Below are 24081 nucleotides of genomic sequence, written 5' to 3'. Positions count from 1 at the left end.
GTGTAAAGTGACAGATACAGCCTGCTTAACCCTTTACAAACAGGTGCTGCTGCTTTTTAAGCCACAAATCAGATTTCCAGGTCAAACCCACAGTGAGGAATCTGGCCGTTTGATCTATTATACTGTAATGTGAAGAATGTGGCCTTTTCCTGAGGAGTGTAGGGTCAACTGGTGATTATGGACACAACATCCCCCTCACAACAACCTTCAACAGCCAGGCAAATTCCAGATACGGAACATCCACACACTAATGCTAACACCTAGACTGAGCTGAACCCGACTTACACACGTTGAGTATTACAATGCGAGGAGGCAGATAAAACTAGGCGTCGGCTTGACTTGAGTGCTGTTTTTAAATCGCAGCTCACAGCTTCCACGCTATCGGGAAAAGCAAACAGGCGGGGAGCAGAGTAGCACAGGGATCCCTTCCCTCAGCACCACAACAAAGGATGGCGCGATGCAGGGCGTTCCGATCCTTAGCGCAGCGGGTGGGGCGGGACCTCACTGGCGCGCGGGCTCATCTATATGTCGGCGGCGGCGGGATTCGAATCGCGCCCCCGCCTACAAAGCCCGAGGCGCGCGGCCGTCCTCAGCATATTATTGGCTGAGAACTCGCCACGTGACGCAGTGTTACAGGATGAGGGGGAAGCAGAGAAGTGGAACCGGCCATATTGCAGGGGGCCCTCGAGGGCGTAGGGTCGCTTGTGGTTGCTGCTGTGCTCTAAGAACCTTTCGACTACCGCACGCGGCCGCCCGTTCCCCGTCTCCTCCCGCTCGGCGCTCTTCTTCTGCTCAGCCCTCTCGCGTCCTCATCCCAACGCCCCGTACTCCATGGCGGCAGCAGCCGTACCGCTGTCGCCGCAGCCCCGGGGCGCTGCGGGCGGCGCAGCGCTGAGCCCCACGCGCATCTCGAGGCTGCAGGAGAAGGAGGAACTGCGGCAGCTGAACGACCGGCTGGCCATCTACATAGATAAGGTGCGCAGCCTGGAGACGGAGAACAGCGCGCTGCAGCGGCGCGTCTCCGAGCGGGAGCAGGTATGCGGCCGCGAGATCAGCGGCTTGAAGGAGCTTTTCGAGACGGAGCTGGCCGACGCACGTAAGACGCTGGACGACACGGCGAGGGAGCGGGCCAAGCTGCAAATCGAGCTGGGCAAGTTGCGCGCCGAGCACGAGCAGGTTCTCAGCAGGTGAGCGGGCTGGAGGACGCCGGATCCTCCTTTCCTGAGGAGGGAAGAGTGCGCGGGCAAAGCGCGGAGCCCCCGCCCCCCCGTTGTTGTGTGCCGGCGGCCGCCGGGCACGGAATGAATGAGCGCCGGAGGCTCCGCCTCGCCGCGGCCGCAGCGCCACCCCGTACGGAGCCCGCGGCCGTGCGCAGAGCCCTGTGCGGGGCCCCCGGGGCAGGGCGGGGGGGTTGCCGTTCCGCCCCCCGCCGTGCGGTCTCGGGGATAGCGCGGTGGTGCTGAGCGTCGGTGTGGGCGTTCCTCTGTCTAAAGCCGCTTTCCGTTGGGTGTTAACGGAAAGGCACGAGTGTGTGATAAGCAGGGCTTGTTTAAAGCCCCGAATGAACAATTTCTGTACGTTTTTTTTTATGGACGTTCAGGTGAAGGCAGGCTCTGTCACTAGGTAGTAGGAAAAATCGTGGTGAGGCACGGGCTGCTCAGGGAGGTGGTGGAATCACCATCTCTGGAGGTGTTTAGGAAATATGTAGCAATGGCAGTGAGGGACGTGGGCAGTGTTACGGTGGGGATGGGCTGATGTTTGGGCTCTGTGATCTTAGAGGTCTCTTCCAGCCTTAGCAATCTTATGATAATCTCAGAATTGCAAGTTTTATGGCACAGCCCAAAAATCTGCACAAAGAACTGATTTCTTCCACTGAGTGTTGGTTCTTGAAAATCAGACTTGATTCAATTGCTTATCTTGCTCATCTTGATTACACTAATGTAAAAAGCTTGGGAAAAAGATTCTTGTGTAATCTGTCAATTCTGATTTTCTCGTAAATCTGATCTCAGTTCTGAGTTCCATAACGAAAAAGACACTCATGTAAACCAATCCACAGCTGTTTCCGCATGTCTGCAGGCAGCTCAGTGCCTTCTGGGCTCTTTGCTTTTGCATAATGTGGTTCTGATCATTGGGTGGTCCTTCTGGTTACTCTTTGGTGACCACTGGTACGCTTCCATAAAAAAAAAAAGCAGATGGAAGGGGGAAGTGCACTGTAGCTACAGATGGGCACTCAAGTAGAAGACCAGGCAGGGATTGACATTCGTTTTGTGACTTCATGGCAGGGATGGGCACTTCTCAGAAGCTGATGGCCGTTACATGTGAGCTTGGGGTGAAGGCAATCTACAGTTAAAAAAAAAAAAACAAAAACATTCTGGCTTTGCAGAATACTTCTGGATGCTGAAGGGGGATTCATCTCATCCAGAAGGAGCACAGATGGTTGGCTGTTCAGTTGTATGACCCTGAGCAAAGGGAGTCACAGTCCAGCTAGCCGTTCTCTGCTATTTGATTTTTCTGTGGAAAACCCAGTTGTTCTCACAACTCTGCTTTCTTTAGTTGGTAGAATGCTCTTCTGGTGTGCTTCATTCTTTTCTTTTTAAATTCCAAGAATCTTTCTGTTTTTTGACTTTCTGCCCAATCAGTGCACAAAAAACCAAAGCTACAGGTTACTTTCCAATTTCTGTAGTGGTTTACTTACAGTATAAAAATATATGAGCTGCTCTGAAAGTAATGCCTTATGTCATTTTCCATGGAAACTAAAACAGCTATGGAAAGCACAATAACACTATTAAATAGCTAATTTAGGAAACTCTTCTGGAAGTTTCGCTGGTGGCTTTCCAGTACTGAAGTACACTTAGCTGTAAAAGCAGACAATGTGTTAGAGGTAAATTTTCAATTAAAGAAATTATGATTTATCAAAGATGCTGATAGAGGATTTAATGGTCATTGATTATCAGCTGTTGTAGGGTACAGTCACTTATAAGAAGGTGATTTTGTCAGACTAGCTCTGTGCATTTATTAATATTAAAGAGCTAAATTCTCTAGTTATTCTGCTTTGCTTTCAGTTGGTCTACTTTCTCCATCTTTATTCAGAAGTGGATTTCTGAGGTGAGACTCAGCAGTAATAGCCTAAGCAATACTGGTAACAGCTAGGATTACACCTAACTGTTACTGCCTTGTAGCTTGAATTGCTCTGCAAGCATGCAGCTGATACACTGAGCAACTGTTCAGAAGAACCCTGTGGCATTCCTGCCAGCCAAGTTCTAACAGCTGTTCCAGGGTTTCCCGTGGTGCACATGTGCTGTGTCGTAGTGAGCTAAGGGTACAATCTTGGGCAGCTAATATAACACTCTTCAAAGTGGGCTTCAGGACAGGAGTAGAATGGTTTTAAACAAAGGGAGGGATGATTTAGATCAGATGTCAAGGGGAAGTTTTTCACTGAAGGGATGGTGTGGCACTGGCACAGAATGCCCAGAGAAGCTTTGAATGCCCTATCCCTGCAGGTGTTCAAGGCCAGGTTGCATGAGGCCCTGGGCAGCCTGCTTGTTCTTTGTCTTGCAGCTGGCAGCCCTGCCTGTGGCAGGGGCACTGGAGCTTGATTCTTGGAGTGCTTTCCAAATCCAAGCCATTCTACGATTCCTGTTATTGTGGGTGATGTTGAGAAGTGAAGTCAAGTCTGGGGGCTACAGAACAGCTGAGCTTTAATCTGAACCCTGTCTCTGTTCTCATGTGTACCCTAGAGATGTTGTCCCAAGGAAATAAGGAGAGGAATAATTAACTTGTTGCACTGTAATTTAAACAAGTGAAATGTAAGAGTGAATGATCTAAGAGCATGTCTTCCACTTGGAGTAGGATGTAACCATATCCTACAAGTATGTGTCTACTTGCAGTGGTAACTTGAAGCAGTAAATTTGGAAATCAAACTGTAGTGACAAATTCCAGCTGTTATGGAGTGGGAGATCTACTGCTGCCAAATACAGTGAAGTTATGAGAATGTTAGTTTATCAGATGCCTGCTGTATGTTCACACCCTGATGTAGACAACTCAACACAGCTTATTCTTCATCTCTCTTGAAGCTTTGATGCCTGCTTTTGTTTTGTGTTTCTTTTTTTTTTTTTTAACCTTCCATGGGGTTTTATTAAACCAAGTCATTAAGTGTGTTCTGCAGAAATTTTGTGAGTACTACTACAGACACTGAATAAACATGCTGTTTGTAATGTGGTGTTTTTACTGGAAATTCAATATGTGGTAGCATTTTGGTGCTGTTCTCTCATCATTTTGAAGTTCTGTGAGCTCTTTACTGCTGTTTTAAGATTTGTTTGATCAAGATTATGATGTGTACAAATACATCTGGCAAAGGAGTCAGTGCAGCTGTGGAATCACCACTCTCATGGACCGAATCAACTGATCACAGGTGTCTGTATCTTGAGTTATCTAATAATTAGGTATGGAAACACATCAGACTTCACTGAACCATAAATGCTTATACTTGAATCTTTTTTTTGAACCTGCAAAAACAATTAATTTTGAGCAACAGTTTAATGTATATAGTTCTTGTGCAAAGGGTCTGCTAAAACTGATGGCTACAATTCTTCAATGTGCATAGTCAACTGAGCTCTTCAGAATGGGGTGAGTGATGGGGATGGTCATATAACCATGATTTCAGTTACCATTTTCAACTGTTTAAAGTGGATGAAATAAGAAGTTGGAACCAGGTTATATATATTAATTTACATAAATAGTGAGCTTAACTGGTGGTGTTTATTGTCATGCTGATATGTATACAGAGTCATTAATGTTTTCTGACAGATACCCCTTCTGTTTTTGTAAATTGTATTCTTTCAAAATGCAGCTTTACTGTATTCTGTGCCTTAGGGGAAGAAACATGGGAAAGCAATGCTTGATGTCTTGTTTAATTAGCGTGGCTAGATTTGTTTCTGCACATGCATGCACACCTCCCCAACTTGACTGGAGAACAGCACAGTGTGTGCTACCGTGTAACCTTAAGTAAATGTAACTGTGAGCTGCTTTATCATTAGTTACACTCACATAGTCGTTTCACAAATTGTCTGAAAAATTAATGTTCCTTGAAATTACTGCTGGCAGCACTTACCTCTAATGTGGCTGCCCAAATACTGTCAGGAGTGAACGGGTGTGTGGTGGGAGACAAGGAAAGGGTCTCCCCTAGGTTGCTGGCATTTTGCACTTGATCAGCTTCAGTGGAACTTCAATCATGCCCAGGCTCAGATTGAGCCTGGTATAAACTGGTATAAAATTATTTGTTTCCTAGGTAGCTTTTCAGCTAGCTTAGTAAGAAATTCAAGGAAATTGCAGGAAGTTCTAGGATGTTTCATGAACTTCAGAGTTTATGAAAGAGAAAGGGTGGTTGCAAGAGCATGAAAAGGGAGCCTTCCTCTTTCCCTGAGATTCAGTGGCATGTCTGTTTCTCTGATCTGCACCAGAGCAGTGGTAGCACCAGTGGCATTGTGGGAGTTTTCTATTAGTTTTAAATGAGCTGCCACAGGTAACCAGACACAACCATGGTACCTTAGGATTGTGTGCTTGTTCGTTCTGCTTTACAAGTTGTACAGTGGGAATGGTGAGCAAACTGAGCTGTCTAAAATGATGTACAACATGGAAGTGTGAATACAGTGAAGGTGAGGCATTAAATTCTTCCGTGGGGAAAAAATGGCACCCACTGACATTCACTGACTCTTGCTGAATGTTTTTGGAAACCAAACTGGCTGTGGGCACAGTGAGGCAGGTGATGCATTTCAGCAGCAGCAGCAGCCACAACACTGGGTCACCTCTGCTGATGCAGATTGTTGTGTGGCAAAGCAGGCTCGTGTTCATGACTAGCTAATAGTGGTTACTGTGTTGAAGAAGAGTGGTTGCAGTGACAATTTGTTCTATCATAAAGTGATATTGTTATCTTTGTATGTGTTGTAGTTTCTAAGGAAATAAATAGGAGGCATTACTTTCTGAAGGGCAGTTTGTGCAAGGCCTTATCTAAGGTACTATTGGCTGCAACTTCCGTTAGGGAGAGCAGTGAGGTAATACCAGTTGAGAGTCTCTCTGCAGTGTTTTTATGTGTTAAATGATGTGGGTTATATTTCTGAAGCACAAGTTCTCCCTGAAGTACAGAGAAAATAAAGAGCAACTGGCTAGGTTTTGGTCAGATCTTAGTTCTGCATTATTTCAAAATAAATTGAAAATTAATGAATTGATGCTTGAATAGATGCTTGAATGAATAGGTGCACTTCAAAGTCCAAAGAGAAAAGCAAGCTTCTTCTTTGAAGAAGCAGGCTAACAATTCTTTGCTTCTATTGCTTTCAAGAGTGAAACTACTTGGAGTACAGTTCTAGGTAATTGCTGAACGTGGCAGCAAGAAGGTACTTGGGGCTTGGGCTTTTTTGTTGTCTTGAAATGCAGCTTCAGCTTTCTGTGGTGGAAGAAGCTGGCTGTTGTTGGGACTCTGAAGTTCTTCCTGGCAGAAATTACTAGGTGTGTGGGGTATACATGTGATGTTGAGAGGTTTTTCTGATCTTGTTGCTCTTTTCCATATTCCTTTAGGGCTGGGAAGGTGCTGATGGGGTGCTGAGATTTAGTCTGGCTTTCAGCATTAAAATTGTTGAGCTCCCATTTGTTTTCTTCCTGAGAGTATGTACAGATGAGCTCTTTGATTGAGACAACTTATGGCATATATAACTAATAACGCTTCAATTCTGCCTTTTTCCCTTCTGTGACCTCGGTCACAGATGGAATCTTCTCATTTTTGGAGTTCAGGATAATTCAGATAGGATTGCACTCTTGTATACATGCCCTACTTTGAGGACCAGACTTGTAGTTTTAGGATCCAACTTGACAGGCTTGATTTCAGTCTGAAGCTTTGTGAGAGCGTGAGTGAGGCCATTTCTGCATGTTTTTTGAAAAGTGTTATCCAGTGATGCTCAGAGCTTGATGGGCCCTCATCAGTCTTAGAAGATGGAGAGGTTTCTGTTGTGTTCATACTTCTCCCTTTTTTTTTTTTTTTTTTTTTTCCACTTTCAGTGTCATTCAGGTGTTCTTGTACAGTGGAGTTCTAACAGGCCTGAGAAGGAGAGGAAGGACAGAGTAGTGGGTTTCTGGTGAATAACAAAGGGAGCTTGGAAGTAGGGGACACTTGTGGCCAAAACCTGAATTACTTTCTGTGGTCTGATAGATGAACCCAGCTATTGGGTCTAAGCAGTCATATGTAAAACACCATTGAGCAAATGGATAGCACTGAGCAGCAGAAATGTTAATAAATTCTTGAAAACAAGATTCTCAGTTCTTGAGATCAGTTGTACTGTGTACCACATCAGTGTGCTGTGTCATTCAGAGGAGGTGGGTTTGGCTTAAGGCTAAGTCTGTTACATAAAGCCCGCCATCTGGTGGCTGTACGGCCTAAATCGCCTCCAAAATGATTGATACACGTTGTGGTAAGCCTTCTGCACACCCTTTTCTCTTGGAAATTGTTATTAATTGCATGTACTTGCACGTAATCTTGGAAAAGCCACAAATTTAAGCTTCTCTTAAAAACTGTGTGTTGATCTGATGCTAGTCTCATTTTGCTGAGAAACTTTGCTGTTGATGCTTGTAAGTGCAGTGCTTTGATTTGAAAGTACTGGCTGTATTCATGCTCTGGCCCTTAGGATTTAGTTCTTAAGAGTCTTTACTGGTTTCTAGATTCCTCGTTTTGGTGTTGTGAATTCTACTTTTTTTCCCCAAGGAAATGTGGAAACTGAAATCTGCTAGCTGTTGTCCTAATCCATTTATTCCTGTAGAATGGCTTATGGCTTGACTGTAAATATTCAGAATTTTTGTGTGCTGCTTCCTTCACCTGAGAAGCGTGGATATCCCAGAGAGGAAGTATTTCAACTTTTAGAAATATCTTTCTTTTCTCACTTGCTTGCCTTGTTTGCATATGCCTTAGAGAATAACCCCATTTGGGCACCTATAAAGACCTGACAACTAGTTTGAGCAATAATTTGAAAATAATGTTGGCCTCTTTAAAAATAAAGATACTTCTACCTCATCACTACTGCAGTTTTGTTGATGGCAGACTACTGTGTAAAAAATATTTGGGTATCTTTCCTCTGACCTGTAGAATTTAGTCACGATGTATGATTAGAAGGGTGTAGTATAGCAAAGTATAGCAAAGTAACTTGCTATATTACAGCTTCTGTTCATGGGGTGTTACCTTGTACATAGTGAACTTCAATTTTGATTTAGAAGCTGGTTTGTTGTTTGAAAGAGGACTGTTTGCAGGCTGGACTGTTGATCTGTACAAGTTCCTGCATGGATAAAAAGGGCTGCTGAGATTATTTGTTTCCACTCTATGGAAAGGGCCCGTTAATGGGAGCAACTTATTTCTACCTATTAAAACTCAGGGGATAGGACATTTTTACAGTGGCTTGTGAAGGAGAAAACGAAAAGCAACTTTGATTAACCAGTTTTCACTTTCCATGCATACAGCACTTACAAAATCTTTTGTCACACAATTTCCTCTATAATAAAGTCTCTACCGTTCGAGTGAAGTACTAAGTAATTTGTAGTATAAGAGAACGGAACTAAGTAGTTTGTTTTTAAACAAAAGTAAATTAAATGAATAAAGTGTTTAGATTGCACCTTGTTTTGCTTGTCTACTTTGGGGCGTTTCTGTTCTTACTGCTTTCTGTTTTATTCCAGCTATGCAAAAAAGGATTCTGATCTTAATGCAGCTCAAGTCAAACTTCGAGAGTTCGAAGCAGCGTTAAATGCTAAGGAAGCTGCGCTGGCCACAGCACTGGGTGATAAGAGAAGTCAGGAAGAAGAACTTGAGGATTTAAGAGATCAAATTGTGCAGGTGAGGAAAAGAATTAATTAACTAAGGAACTGGTGTCATTGTGGTAAAATGCAGTTTTGTTGCTAAAACAAGAATGCAAATCTAGAACTTAGGGTTTGGTGTCAGAATTTAACAAAAGTATGGAATAGGTGTATGTTCAGTATGGTTCAGTTTATTAATAGCATGAATGGTAGAGCGCTTTTAAAATTCCACGCTTGGCAGAGTATAAAGGATCATACTTCTGTAGACGAACATATCAAGAGTTCAAAACAGACTTAAACTGGAGAAGTATTTTGTGGGGTGACTGAGGTCACTGATATAAATGAGTAACTGGTTCAGTACTGTTCTTCCAGAAAGAATCTGAAAAGTGCAATGGACCTTGGTCTTACTGTAGAAAGCGGAACTGTAGCCTTCACTTACAGGACTGCTGTAGTCAGTTGTTTGTGCCAGTCCAAACCAACCAAAAACTGATAGATTTAAATTGCAGCAAGGAAGATTCCTTAAGAGAACTGGGATAATTATTTAGTAAAAAAAAAGAGTTGATGAAACAATGAGAGATGGCTGGAGGAGAGAAGCTGTAGCTGTCTTTCATAGCGGGTAATAAAAAATGTACTGAGAACATATTTGATTCTTCTTGAAGATATTTCCTGAAAGCAAGTTGGGTCGGAATGCTGGAACTTAAAAGTATTTCCTACTTTTCCTACTTTTATGATTATCTTCATTCTTTATAGTTCTGTTTGTAGCGCTCTGTCTTCAGGACATCTGATAGCAAGTAAAAAAATCTTACAGTTTTGTTGACCCTTTGAAGTATCTTAACTGTGATTTTAAGCAAAAAGAAAACCAAGACCAACAAAAAAATGCTTTGCATGAGTCTAGGAGACATCTGAAATCAGGAAGCTGTTCTTTGTCAAGTAGAAAAAATGAAGGCTTGTTAGGACATTTTAGGACATTTATCACTAGCATGAATCTTATCAGTGTGCAGAATCTATTATTCACTTGTGCAAGCAATCACAAAGGAGAAAAAAATCATTGCTGTTAAATACTAGACTTGATTGTCAACCTTAACCTTAATATTTATTTAATGTTTCAGTAGGCAGATGAGTTATTTGTGTTATGCAAGTTTTGCTACATAATCATGCTGAGCTTTTGTGTTTTTTTCCTAAAGCTTGAGATTTCTTTAGCTGCGGCCAAGAAAGAACTTGCTGATGAAACTTTACAGAAGGTGGATCTTGAAAATCGTTGTCAGAGCCTCATTGAGGATTTGGAATTCCGTAAGAATATGTATGAGGAGGTAAATTTTCTTAGTATAAAATGTTTATGTTTTTAAAGGACAAAGGATAACTGAAAGGTCATTCTGAAGTAATAGAATAACTTTCTGAACTCCCATTCTGAGCAGAATTTACTTCTCTTGTATCTAGGTTTTCATCTTTTTATTACAAGCACATAACATGAACTCAGAGCTCTTATAAATGGTGAAATAGCTTTGGGTGTCATGTCACCTCGTTGCAACCTCCTTTTGGGTCATTTTAGAGAGTGATAAGGTCACCCCTAAGCTTCCTCTTCTCCACACTAAACAGTCTTCGTTTCCTCAGCGGATACTCATAAGACTAGTGCTCTAGACTCTTCACCACCAGCTTCATTGTCCTTCTCTGCACACACTCCATGGCCTTTATCTTGTAGTGAGGGGCTTGGCACTGAACACAGTACTTGAGATGTGGCCCACGCTTGGCTTCTGCCTCTCTTATATTCCTACTGTATATGCTAGCAACTTTGTACTTTCCCTGAGTTGCCTGTCCCTTCTTCTATGGGGAGGCAGTATTTTTTCTCCCAGAATCTTAGCAAAAGTTCCCTGTTAAGCTATGCTGATTGTCTTCTCTGCTGCTCATCTTGTGGCACAGGGGAATAGCCTAATGCTTCACCTTTCAGACTTCCTTCTTGAGGAATTTCCAGCCTTCCTGGACCTCTTTATCTTTTGGGACTGACTCCCAAGGGATCCTTTCTATCAGTGTCCTGAACAGCTCAAAATCTGCTCTCTGGAAGTCCAGGGTAGCAGTTCTGCTGACCCCCTGCTCCTAACTTCACCAAGAATGAAGAACTCTTATGATTTCATGGTTGTTCTTCCCAAGACAACTCCCAGTCACCACATCTCCCACCAGTCCTTCTGTTTGTGAGCAGCAAGTCTAGGAGAGCATCTCCCGTGGTGGGCTCCAGCGGTGTCAGGCTATTATTTCCACACACTCAAGTCTTCTATACGGCTTCCTCTGGGCTGTGTTGTATTTCCTGCATAAATCAGGGAAGTTGAAGTCCCTCACCAGAACAAGGGCTGGTGATTGCATGACTTCTGGCTTGTAGAACGCCTTGTCTGTCTCTTCATCCTGGTTAGAATGTCTATAACAGACCCCCTAAGATGTGAGCCTTCTTGGCCTTTCCCTAGATCCTTACCCATAGGGTCTTGATCTTATCATTCCCAGCTCCAAGCTTTACAGCATCACAACACTCTCAAATACTCACAACCACACAACCATCCCCTCCTTGCTTGCCTGTTCCTTCTGAAGAGCTTATAACCATCTGTTGCAGTACTCCAGTTATGTGAGCGATCCCACCATGTTTCTGTAATGGCAACTAAGTCACAGTTTGCTTGCCACACAATGGCTTCTAGCTCTTCCTGTTTGTTGCCCATGCTGTGTGCTTTGGTGTAGATGCATTTCAGCTCAGCTGTTGGCTTCACTCCGACCCTGATGTCATTCCCCCAGGCTCATCACTAGTGAGCTGAATTTTAACCCACACTCCACCTTCATACCTAGTGTGAAGTTCTCAACTTCTCCAATAAAGACTCACAAGACTAGCTGAAATTTCTATTGCAATCTGCTTATTGGATAGTCAGATTCTAAAACTTGCTTTTCCTCATTTATTGAATGGTGATCTTGTCTTTTTTTTTTCTTAGGAAATCAAGGAGACGAGAAGAAAACATGAAACTCGCTTAGTTGAAGTTGACTCTGGGCGTCAAATAGAATATGAGTATAAACTGGCCCAAGCACTGAAGGAAATAAGAGAGCAGCATGACGCACAAGTGAAACTGTACAAAGAGGAGCTCGAACAGACTTACAGTAGCAAAGTGAGAATGTTCTTTCATGCAGTTGTCCGATTCACTTTATTTTGCTTTGTTTAGTGGGGGGATATCCTAACAATTTCTTAGATTTCAGAGGATTTTATTTTGGCATTTGGGTTAAAGTCACCATGTTTTTGAAGGTATATCTACATTTGTAGTTCTCGTTTTGGAGGCAGAGTTGAAACTTAAACAGCGCAATAAAATAGGTATAGAAAGCACTGTGTAAATGAAGTATGTGGAAGAAGACTTGTACTGAGATTACTTTGAATTCAAGGAAAGTTGTGGTTATTATAAATGTAACAGAACAATCTCAGTAATAAGCGTAGTGTTCCGTATTTTGTGTAAAGCTTAATCTGTAGCATGGCTTGCTGAGAAGACAGCACTCCATATCAAACCCTATATCAGAATTCTTGTGTGGAGACCTTGACCACACCCAGTCATTTCTGCATTTATAGAAGGGTGAAACCCTACTCAAACTGAAATCAGTTATACTTCATCATTTCCTTCCTCTACTATGATTCAGCATTTTTGTAATTTTTATAAGGAAGGATCCTGATGTCTCAACTGAACCTGGTTCTTGTGGCTTCTTATTGCAGTTAGTGTTTTTCAGAACAGCGTTCAGTATTTTTAAAAACAAAGTTGGAAAACTGTGCAGTTGCTTATCTTCAGGGCTTCAGTCTGACTTGAAAAAACTAGGAGAAAGGAAGTTATTTCACACAGAAATTTCAAATAATTCAGAAATTTCAAATAAGATCTAGCAAAAATCTTCCTATAATCTGAAAAATCTTTTCTAATTGAGGCTTCCTTTTGGGTGTTTTAAACAGTCTAAAAACAAAATTACTGGAACTTGATGTAATAAATTAAAATAAAGAAGCAGTGATCATGGCATTGGTACCTGTAATCTTAAGGCACGTAACTAATGTGCTCATGTTGTCTGATAATCAGCATCAGTTGTTTACTTGCTTCTGTAGAAAATCAATGATTTCAGGTTAGTGTTTATTCAGACATACTTAAAAAACAGTATTTAAGTATATAAAGATACGTACTGTTTTTTTTTTTAGTAAAAACTGAACTTAGCATTCTAGTTTTAGTAATGTCTTCAAGGGAAACTTATAATGAGTTGAGTTAATCCTACAATAAATGTTCGGATAGCTGTGGTTTTTAGATAGGGCAATCCAACATGATAATTGAAACATGATAATTGAACCACCACATTTAACCACTGAAGAGAGAGATGTTTTATAATATATTAGAGCTGGATAGAGGAACTTTCGCACCTTCATACTGTATATATCTTGTTTGGAGACGGGGTTTTTCTTTTAATTAAAGATACTTTGAAGTTGATGTCTCATCTTTTGCAGCTTGAAAATATTAGACAGTCATCTGAGATGCACAGTTGTACAGCCAACACGGTAAGAGAAGAACTTCATGAAAGTCGTATGCGAATTGAAACACTGTCTTCCCATATCGCCGATATTCAGAAAGAGGTAACAAGTTTGTCTGTTCAGTCTTATTAGTTGTTGATTTTTAATGTGAATTCTTTCCCTTACTTTGTAAGTATGTTCATCACTGTGTTTTGAATTTGTTTTCTCTTCTGTTTGAACTTATTTTTGTAATGTCTTCTTTAGACAAAGTTGATCTTCTGTGCTACAGAAGATTTGAAGGATGTAGGCTGCCATGAGGCCTCATGTCAGCTGCCTCTGCTCTTGATCAGACAAATCAATTGATCTCAGCCAATCCTCACACACCTCGCCCTCCAGACCCTTCACAGTCTTTGTTGCCCTCTTTTGGACACTCCTAATATCTTTATGTTCTTCTTATATTGTGGTGCCCAAATCTGCATGTAGTGCTGGAGGTGAGGCTGCACAGAGCAGAGAGGACAGCCCCATTCCTCCTCTCCTGGTGGCAGCACTGGGCCTGCTGCACCCCAGGGCAGGGCTAGCCCTTTAGGCTCCAGGGCACACTGCTGGCTCTTGTTCAACTTGCCATCAGCCAGAACACCCTGATCCCTTTCTGTGGAGCTGCTGTCTAGCCACTCATCCCCCAGTCTGTATGTATAGCCAGGGTTGCCCCTTCCCTAGTGCAGGATTCACAGAATTTGCAGCATGTGCTCTTGTTAAACTTTGTGCATCTGGTGACTGCCCAGTTCTCTAATTTGTCTAGATCTCTGCAACACCTCTCCACCCTTTATGGAGTCAAGAGTTCATCTCAACTTAGTACCAGCAAATGTAGAGAAAACTGAAAAAAATGTTATGGTACTAGTAAGGATTTGATCCTATTACATTAGGTCTTGTAAGAACTGTGCAGAACCCCTTCTTTGTTTTCTAGATAAGACAGTATTAAGCACAAGCTGTATATTCTTGACGTTCTAAACAATTTAGTTCTTTTCTTCAGTATCTGAATGCTTTAGTGCAGTATTCGGCAAAGCATGATTTCAAGCCAGAGCTAAAATAAACAGTTTGCTTGATATCTTCTTCCATATTTGACCCACTTATTATCTAGAGCTATTTTAAAAATGATGAAATTGAATGATTGTGCCAGGATTGGGATGAAATTAGAGGACGAAGTGCATCAAGTAGCTACACTTGAGGTTTGTATAGCTGAAGCTAAAGGAGGTAGTGTCAGGTCACAGTATACAGATCATGCTTATAGAAGTGTGACACAACCTGTGACAAGTCATATATTCAGTGCTAGTTTACTTGATCAAAGTAGTCATGTACTGGAAAATCTGGAGTGAAAAGCTAGACAGATACTAATGCTTGTTACTGAAGCTCGTTTCAGAACCTTATTTATCAGTTGAATGCAATGAAGACTTTGTACTTTGTTCCAATAAGTAATTAGTAATTCTTTAGTTTTTATTCTTCCTATTATTAGTGGTGAATTTTGAATTGTATTGCTACTGTATAGTAGACTTGTAGAATTTCAAAGTTCAGTGTACTTCAGGTGAAGAACATTCATGCACTTTCCTAATAACTTTGGGTATGAGTCTTCCCAGTTTTTCTGTTATACAGTAAAATTATTTTCTAAAGTAGGCCCGGTTGTGTAATCAGTGTGCATGAGGTTGCACAAGAATTGGATTAAGGCTTCTGGCTACTTAGCTCTTATTTCTGCCTTTACATTGTGATTGTCATTGTTGTGGTGGCTCAGTCAGTGTGTTGGTTTTTTCCTTCTAACTTCAGTTAAATGTCAGTGTCATATTGCTAACTTAAATTGGCTGCTAGGTTTAAAAAACTTCTAAATTTGCAGAGGTATGTGCTGTGAATTTCAGCAAATTCTGTAATCTTCTGCGTAACACTAAGCACTATCTGAGTCTTAAGAGCAGCATCTAGTTAAACTGGTCCTCTGCATCTGCCTGGTAGGCTGCTTGTTTTGCTATTGCTGTACTATGATGACTTTTAGAGTAGTGTGCCTTCACAGCAAATTTGGTGATTTAACCAGACAACATGGCTCTAGAGCACTATTGTTTTTTTTTTTGTCCTTCAGTTAAAGTATTTTAGAGAACATCAGGCTGAAAAAATGCTCTCAGGGAAAGTAGATCTTAAAGGTGTCGTGATTTAGTTATTCTTTGATAAGTATTCCCTTCTGTGTATACAATATTAAGATCATAGAGTTGTAGAATCCTTAGAGTTGGAAGGGGACCTCTGAAGGCCATCTAGTCCAACTCAGCTGCCATGAACAGGGACATCAGAGCTAGAACAGGTTGTCCAAGGCCTGATCCAGCCTCACCTTGAAAGTCCAGGGGTGAGGTATCAAACATATCACTAGGCAGCCTGTGCCAATGCCTTGCAAATTAGCTTTCCTGTGGACCAATTGCCACTGCAGTTTCAGCAGACCTTGAAAACGTTGGTAGGCAGGCAGGCATTCACTATTCCTTTAGATAAACTTCTTCAAGAATTTAGAATTGGCAGCACTAAACTGAGGCAAGGAACATACGTCTGAGAGCTGAAAAACAATTATGTACCACAGGCTTTGAAGTTCACCAAGCTCATTTTCTTTGTGTCCTACCCTGTGTTATCGTTAAACACGCTGACTTTTTAGTTCCATTCTTCTTCAGCTGTGGTAATACTTAGTTAATTTTTCTGAAATATGAAAATGTTTGCTTTCTAAAGTATGTTGAAAATTTCATTGGGACTTAAGGTTTTAAAGAAAATGTGGAGAACAGGATGATGAGTGTGGGTGGGTTTGAATTTGGAGAGAGAGAAAGAGGGTGCTTAGTCTGGTATTCTGAAATTCAGCTTACCTGATTAGTGGAGTGCTTTGACATTAGAGTGAGCTATCCTTTAGACCACTGTTTTTCAATGCTTTCTAGTCTAGAGCATGGCAAGATAGAGTGCATGAGCTTGAGGATGCCTTGTCCAAGGAGCGGGAAAACTGTCGCAAAATACTGGCTGAGAATGAGAGAGAAGTGGCAGAGATGAGAAATCAAATGCAGCAGCAGTTCAGTGACTACGAACAACTTCTGGATGTTAAACTGGCACTTGATATGGAAATCAGTGCATACCGCAAATTGCTGGAGAGCGAAGAGGAGAGGTATGAAAGAACGTGGCAACATGGTGACTCTGCGTGCTTGCTTGTCGAACTCTGTTTAAAGGCAGTTCTTTCATTAAGCCCCTTACTGGTGTTAACAAAACGCTGTTCTTTGCGTCCTTGTGTCTGACACATGTTTACCTCTGTGACAGAAACTTTCTTGAGTATTTCAGTGACTGTTCTACAAAGATACAGATATTATTCCCCTGTTGAGAGTTAGCCCTGAGTTGTTATCCAAGTTGCTTTAAGCATGGGTTAATTTAATACTGTCATAGCTATTGTGATAACCTAATTCAGCAGATAGCTACACTTTTTACACCTGACTACAGAGTTCAGCAGCACTGAGATCTTTGACTTGGCAAGTCACAGTTGTGATTGGAAATTGTGTATTCCTTTGGTTTTTTTACTGGCACTCCTCTCAGCTGATTTTTCTGTGTGGGGATGAAATACTGATGGTGGTTTTGCCACAGACATTTTTGTATAAATTTCCTACCAAAACTTAAGTCCTTGTAAGAGTGTTGTGCAGTTGCTGTTTATGAGCTTTTTGGACTTACTACAGCTACCCAGTAGTGCAGATGATTTTATGATGTTAATATAGTAGTCTTTTGTTTTTCATGTCCCTGAGCATTAATGAGCTGTTTGACAACATTTTAATTCTTTAAAGTAATTACAGCTTCAATTCTGATGTAATGTTTTTTGTTTACAATGTTCCTCTACCTTTAGCTATGTAATTCTGTGGGAACAGGAGAAGATATGAAGAAAGTTTTTAAATGAGGGTAGAATAATTTTATTTCCTTTTGCTTCCTGATGGAGCACTGGAAGAGGCTGCCCAGGGAGGTTGTGAATTCTCCTTCACTGGAGATTTCATGACCTGTCTAGATGCCTACCTGAACAGCCTGCTGCAAGGGGGCCTGCTTTGCACAGGGCCAGACTCAGTGATCTCTAGAGGTCCTTCCAACCCTTACAGTTTGTGATTCTGATTTTCTTCAATTTAGGCTCAGACTTTCTCCAGGCCCATCTTCTCGAGTGACAGTTTCACGAGCTTCATCAAGCCGTAGTGTACGTACCACCAGAGGAAAGAGGAAGAGAATTGATGTGGAAGAATCTGAAGCCAGCAGTAGTGTTAGCATCTCCCATTCAGCTTCTGCCACTGGAAATATCTCTATTGAGGAGATAGATGTTGATGGAAAATTCATCCGCTTGAAGAATACCTCTGAACAGGTTTGAAAGTGCTCATATCACATGTCTTTACAGCGGGCTGAGTAGGTAGAAGGCTTTCTCAGCACCATATCACATCTCAGGCTTAATGTTGACTCTGGAACTAAGGCTGTATGAAAGAGGGCCGTTAGAAATTAGTGTGTCACAGAATGTTCTTTCCAACAGTATTCTGGGTTAGTAACAATTTCCTGATTGTTTTTAATGGTTTTCAAGGTGCCAGACTCTTTAGTTCTGCTTTGCCAGATGATCTGGCTTTACAGTTACAATTATCATTGATAGCCTAAAGTCCATTTGCACTGTTTCTTCAGAAGTTTCTCTCTGCCTTAAGAAGGCCCAAAAGAAATAGCACCAATGCAGAATGAAGTTCTAAATGTCTGTGAAGGTCTAACTGACTAATTAGAGACACTCTTTAATACTTGTGTATGTCTTCTTTAAGTTACAATTTTCCTTCTTTCCTTGGTTGCATCTGCAGTTTTTGGAAGGAGCAATATGTGCTCATGCCAAAACCTCTCCAGATTGTTTTTCTGTGGGTAGGCTGCAGTTTGCATCAGTGGGGAAGTGGGACAATATTTAAAGGCATTTCACTTAAAGAAATGCTTTGACTATTACTCATGCTTTTGTTTGAAGGACATCAACTGTTGCATTAAATTGCTCCTGCCCAAGATAGGAATTTTAACTTCTGTTTAAAGGGAAAAAAAAACAATCCTGTGTTATGTTTTAGTGTTTATAAAGATGACTTTAACTTGCTCTAGTGTGTTAAGACCTCCCACTTTTCCCTAACCATTTTTTTCAGCAACTTCCCTCTGCACCATATGGGATTCCCTTCTATTATAGGTGACCTCTAGCTACACGTTTGTTTATCCATAGCTGAACCATCAACTCTAAGTAGCCATATATGATTCATAGTTATTGCACTTAGTCAGGCATAAAGTTTTCAGCAACAGTCTGTAGTGCAGTCTAAATTGTATGTGGGAGTGATCAGGAGTGCTAGACAAAATGTTGTCAGGCTTAACACTTGTGCTTTTATATGGACTAAGGTATAAAAAAGCCTGAAGCAAACTAATACACTAATTTAAAAAAGGGTGATGTCAAAATGGAGAAGTGGAATGTATTGAAATTTAACCTGGAATAAGAAAAGATCAGCTTGCCTAAAACTGTAGCTATTTATGTGCTGAAGGGAAATACAAAATTTTATATGCATCATATCCATATGTGTAAAATACCCTACATGTTTAACACAATAACTGCTGACAAACTTTATCCTTCTTTTTAGGATCAACCTATGGGAGGTTGGGAGATGATCAGAAAAATAGGAGACACTTCTGCTAGTTACAGATATACCTCAAGATATGTACTGAAGGCAGGACAGACTGTTACAGTAAGTTGTCAAGCTTCACCTGTTCAGTTCAAACTGGCTTTAGGTTAATTCGTGTATGTCAGTAAGTCAGTAATGTTTTTTTGTCATTCCCATACAGATGGGGAAAAAAAAATCACCTATATTTAGCATTCATTGTATCATCTGTTGGGAAGGGTAATTTTTAGTGAACAGAGTCACATTAGAAACTTACTTTATATATGCAACAATAATTTTGACTGTAAGTAGGTGTATTTGCATATTCAAAAGTGTCTGTTCATGTTAAAAAAGTAGGGATATTTTAATGTTTAAAAAAAAAAAGTGTCGCCTAAAATGGAAGTGAATTATGTAAGACTAACAAGTAACATTCATTTGTGACTTTTAACAGATTTGGGCTGCAAATGCTGGAGTGACTGCTAGCCCTCCCACTGACCTCATCTGGAAGAACCAGAATTCCTGGGGCACTGGTGAAGATGTGAAAGTTGTGCTGAAAAATTCTCAGGGGGAGGTAAAGTAATTCAGATGTGTCAAACTTGCATTTGACTATATTGCCACTCCAGCATCTAGCCTTGTAAAGATACAGGTAGAACCACTGTTAGTTCTTTGCGCTTAAGTGCATGTGAGACTGTAGTAAAATTTTCTCCTGCTACTTTTAGCCAAGCATACTGTGCACTTTTCTTGAACTTAATTGCAGTTAAGGGGTGCAGCGTTTAGAAAACTTACAAATTTTATATACTCCATTTGTTCTGTCATTGCTCTGATGGGGGTGCCTCAATTTTGAAGGTAAAAGATATTAGTAAACTTTTCAGTGCTCTGTTTATATTTTGTTCCCATGAAAACTGTGTTAATGAGGAGTTAGGAAAACAAGTTTTAATTTTAAGTAGATCAGTGACTATGACATGTAGCAATTAAGGTAAAATACCAAAATACAAATTTCTTGTAATAGTTATGGGGGAAAAAGGCTTGATGTGCATTTTTAGGAAGTTTTTTAATTGTTAAGGGATTTACAACTGAAGTGTTAGGAATGCTGTGTACATGCTTTCCATGTGCTGCAGTGCACAGACAAACTGTACAGTTGGCTGTCTGAACAGGTGGCATTCTGCTTTCTCAAAATACAAGTAGATCATCATGAGCTCTTGGAAGAGTCAATTATTAAAAATGTAACTCCTTTGCAGGAAGTTGCTCAGAGAAGCACCGTCTTTAAAACAACTGTAAATGAAGGGGAAGAGGAGGAGGAGGAAGGTGAAGAAATTCTTGAAGGAGATGTTGTCCACCAACAGGTATTTTGTTAAGGCTTGTCCAGACTACTGTCTTAACAAATTTGCTTAGATTGAAAAGGAAAAGAGATGTATAAGAAGGGATTTTTTTTTTTTTTTTACAGAAGTGTCATAACTGTTTGAGCATGGCTGTTCTGTTGTTTTTGTTTTGTTAAATCAGTAATTGAATTAAAACATAACCGTTTTAAGAATTATTAAAATTAGTAGGAAGATACGGGATTTTCTTAAACTTTCTGATGCAATTGGACTGAGGGAAATGTATGGTGTTTGCCTTCAGTCAGTACATAAAATGGTAGTTGCTTACTTACGGAACTTAAATCTTTCATTTCCTCTAGGAGTGAAAGTGTCAGGCATGATGAAAAAACGCAACTCTAAAGGCAGAGGTGTGAACCTGCAGTGACAGTATAAAGTGCTTTGAAAGATGAGAGAATACTCAGATACAGCGTACTGAGTAGTTTGCATTCTGAGTTTGGTGTTACTGCTTTAACCAAGTAGCTTTCTGAAAAGACAGTAATTGTAATGGGCAAGTAAGTTCCTCTAAGGCCAAGGCCATATAATCATAAATTCCTTAGTGTTGGAAGGGACCTCTTGATTGTCATCTAGTCCAGCTCTGCTGCGATGAACAGGGATACCACAGTCAGTTCAGGTTGACAGGGCCTGATGCAACCTCACTTAAAAGTCTGCCAGGATGGGGCATCAATCACATTACTAGGCAACCTTTCCAGTGCTTCACCACCTCACTGTAAAAGATTTTATCCTAGTATCTAATATAAATCTACCCTCTTTGAGCTTGAAACCATTTACGTTTTTCTGCCACCACAGACCCTGCTGAAGAGTCTGTCCTCTTGTTTCCTGTAGCTCCCCTTTAGATAACGAAATGCCACTGTCAGGTCTCCCCTCAGCCTTCTCTTCTCCAGGCTGAACACCCTCAGCGCTTTCAGCCTTTCCTCATAGGAGAGGTGTTCCATCCCCTGGATCATTTTTGTGGCCGCCATCTGGGTGTGTTTCAACAGGTCCATGCCTCTCCTGTACTGAGGACTCCACATCTGGATGCAGTACTCCAGGTGAGGCCTCACCAGTGCAGAGCAGAGGATCAGGATCACCTCCCTTGGCATTCTGGTCACACATCTTATAGATATTTTGCTCCTTTAGCTAAAACTTATTTTTCAGTTAGTATGGGTATTAATGTTGGTCAGGAGAGTGAACATAGAACAGTAACTAAAATTATGTATGTAAATCTGCAGGAAAAAATGAAGAGAGCTGACTGCTTGAGAAATCATGTTTTTTTGCCAGGCGTGTTTTCGGCCTGTAACTGAGTTGTATCTTAGTGGCACTGAATACAGGTGCAAGCTTTTACTACGGTTTTTCAGTATTGAAGTGCATCCTGTGGCAGCTTGGTTTCTGGGGTGTGCTCTTCAGCTAAAGCAGTGTTAGCTTTTCAGCAAAAGAAATATTAGTGGATTTTTTTTAATAAAAACTTCTGACGTATTTGTGTGTGCTCACTACTGTATTCACCAGCTGTGTGATCTCAATGATGCTTTTAGCTATAAACTACGGTATGGCCTTTGTTATTTCTGATTTTCATGACTTCAAGCTACCCTGGGTAAGTATGGAAGTTGTAAGGTGTGAGGCTCCTTGGGGCACAGTAAGGTGAAATGACAACGGACGGTTGGCTAATGAGTTTATTCAAACAAGAGTAGTTTCAAATTTCCTAGGGAATGTGATTATTGGTGCTACGTAAGAAATGCAGTTTTAGTGGTAAGCTATGATGAATCAACTTGCATCTGTTCTAATATAACTTGAAAGAGGGAGAAAAAGAGAGAAATGAAAATAAAGATACAAAGAGACAGTTCTCACCCTTGGATCCAGCAGTGATTGTTCCTGCCGTGGAAGATGTGCACACCTGAAAGGGCAGTCCTTTGCCTTCTTTGTCTTTGTGGCCCTTAAGGAGAAATAAAGTGCTTCTTCAGAATGTTTCAGAAATGCGTCTGGGGTCTCAGATGGTTGCCAGGTCTCCTCTAATGTTGTGACTGAGATATGGCTCTACCTCTGCACAAGCACAGTTCAAGATTTGGTGTATTCTGGAAATGGGCCGGAGGGGCTTCAGTGGCTGTCTTTGTCACTCTGCTGAACTGAGTACAGGTGCAGTTTGCCACATCTCTTCCTTCCCCACTAAGTCTGCTTGTTGCAGGTCAGCAGGTCTGTATAATCTTCACAAGATAAGGAAATCAGTCTGGAGGAATACTTGCCTTGCAAGGCTCCTTCCTCCAGCTTTCCCTCATATCATTACTGTGGTGGTCTCCTTTTACTCTTCTACCAGGTATTTGCTTCTCACTTCCCAGTCTCCTACAGTGGTGCCCATCTTCCATTACCTCACTTAACAGGATATCTAGCATTCCTTTACTTCATAGGGTCAAGACATTGTATTACAGTTTGCTTAGGCCATACCAAGCTAGTAATTGTACATTGATAATATGTATGTATTATATTAATAATACATATAATCATACTGTTTTTGATTTCTGAATATCTTGCTGTTGGATTTTTTCCAATCATGACTTTTTTGTTTGTGACAGGGGAGCCCAAGAAAATCTGACAGAAGCTGTGCGATCATGTAACTCTTTCCAGTCATCCAGGTTCTTCAAATAATGGTGATCATTGTCTACAGAATAGCCTTCTCAAAAGCACAATGTATTTTTGTAGTTTATTTCTGTGAGTTCTTAAGCTGAAAGTCTAATGGCCTTAATTTCCTGACATTGAAAATGAAGTTTTGTAAAAGAAACCGTATCTGTAACTTGTTGTTAGGACATAAACTGGTGATTCTGAACTTTGTGTACTGTTTGAAAATGACATTCCCTACCCCTAGTTTTATATGCCAGTCTTTTTTTAAAATAGAAACTTTAGAAGTTTCTGCATTCCAGGGATTGATTTTTGTCGGACAACACCACTCCAGCCATCTACTGTTGACTTCTTTATACTTAGGTGCTGTTTGGGAAGGGAAAGGCATTTTCAATACTATGAACTTTTTGTACTGAAGACATTTTCGTATTACAGCGCAATCAAAGATAAACAACTTTCTTATAGAAAATAGACTTTTTTAAAAAAAAAAGAAGGGGATAAACCATAAAATCATGTAAGCACTCAACTCACGAAGGATGCAGTAAAAAAAAACTTTCTATTGCTACTTTGTTTGCTTAGGTTTCTTATTCTGAAAAGGGGATTCATGTTAAATGTGTTAGTTGTATTGTTAAGGTAGTGTAACAGCTTAAATTTGCTTACATGTTTTTTTTGTAACAAAGTCAATTTTAATATTGATTGCTTTGCTTGTTTACAGTTTTTAGGAACAAATCCAAGTCTTCTAGAAATCTAGTCTATGTTTCTATGGAAAACAACTGTAATTCTGTCAATGTGGAAAGTTTCAGTTCTTTTTGCATTTACCTACTGTTTGAAAACTTTGAATAAAGAGTAAAGTATATCTGTATAGACACTTCAGATTAAGGATTTGAAATTTGTTTTGTGATAAAATGGAGTTAAAAGTTGAATGATTGTTAGGTATTTAGAACTGATAGGATTTGAACTTGGGAAAACCTGCATGTAAGTGGAACAGTGGCACTTGATTTGTAAGATTTCTCTTAAAATAATGAGGAACAAATTGACATTTCAAAAATGAATTCTTTGGACCTTTATTCAAAGTGTACATAACTGTTTCTGTAGTTATCTTTGTCTTGATCTGAAGGTCTTTTTAATGGCCAGA

General features: G+C 40.7%; 1 protein-coding gene across 1 annotated transcript; it reads left to right on the top strand.

Moving 5' to 3' along the window:
- Nucleotides 1-655: 655 nt before the first annotated feature.
- LMNB1 (lamin B1) lies at nucleotides 656-23819 on the top strand. The gene is made up of 11 exons (XM_048932298.1): nucleotides 656-1187; nucleotides 8707-8863; nucleotides 10008-10133; nucleotides 11787-11957; nucleotides 13313-13438; nucleotides 16261-16481; nucleotides 17474-17699; nucleotides 18970-19074; nucleotides 19439-19558; nucleotides 20226-20330; nucleotides 22904-23819. Exons 1-11 carry the CDS (start codon nucleotides 832-834, stop codon nucleotides 22943-22945), a joined length of 1755 nt encoding a protein of 584 aa, XP_048788255.1. The 5' UTR covers nucleotides 656-831; the 3' UTR covers nucleotides 22946-23819.
- Nucleotides 23820-24081: the final 262 nt, after the last annotated feature.

The sequence above is a fragment of the Lagopus muta genome, chromosome Z (genome assembly GCF_023343835.1).
Source record: "Lagopus muta isolate bLagMut1 chromosome Z, bLagMut1 primary, whole genome shotgun sequence".
In the NCBI taxonomy this organism is placed as follows: Eukaryota; Metazoa; Chordata; class Aves; order Galliformes; family Phasianidae; genus Lagopus; species Lagopus muta.
Note: the sequence above shows the minus strand (reverse complement) of the source record. Positions and strands in the feature narration are given on the sequence as shown.

Bases quoted from the DNA above. Each gene is read 5' to 3' on its own strand.
- LMNB1 (XM_048932298.1), top strand. From the start codon at position 832: ATGGCGGCAGCAGCCGTACCGCTGTCGCCGCAGCCCCGGGGCGCTGCG. The intron at 8,864-10,007 runs GTGAGGAAAAGA...TTTTTCCTAAAG, and splicing joins TAAGAGATCAAATTGTGCAG to CTTGAGATTTCTTTAGCTGC. The intron at 10,134-11,786 runs GTAAATTTTCTT...TTTTTTTCTTAG, and splicing joins GTAAGAATATGTATGAGGAG to GAAATCAAGGAGACGAGAAG.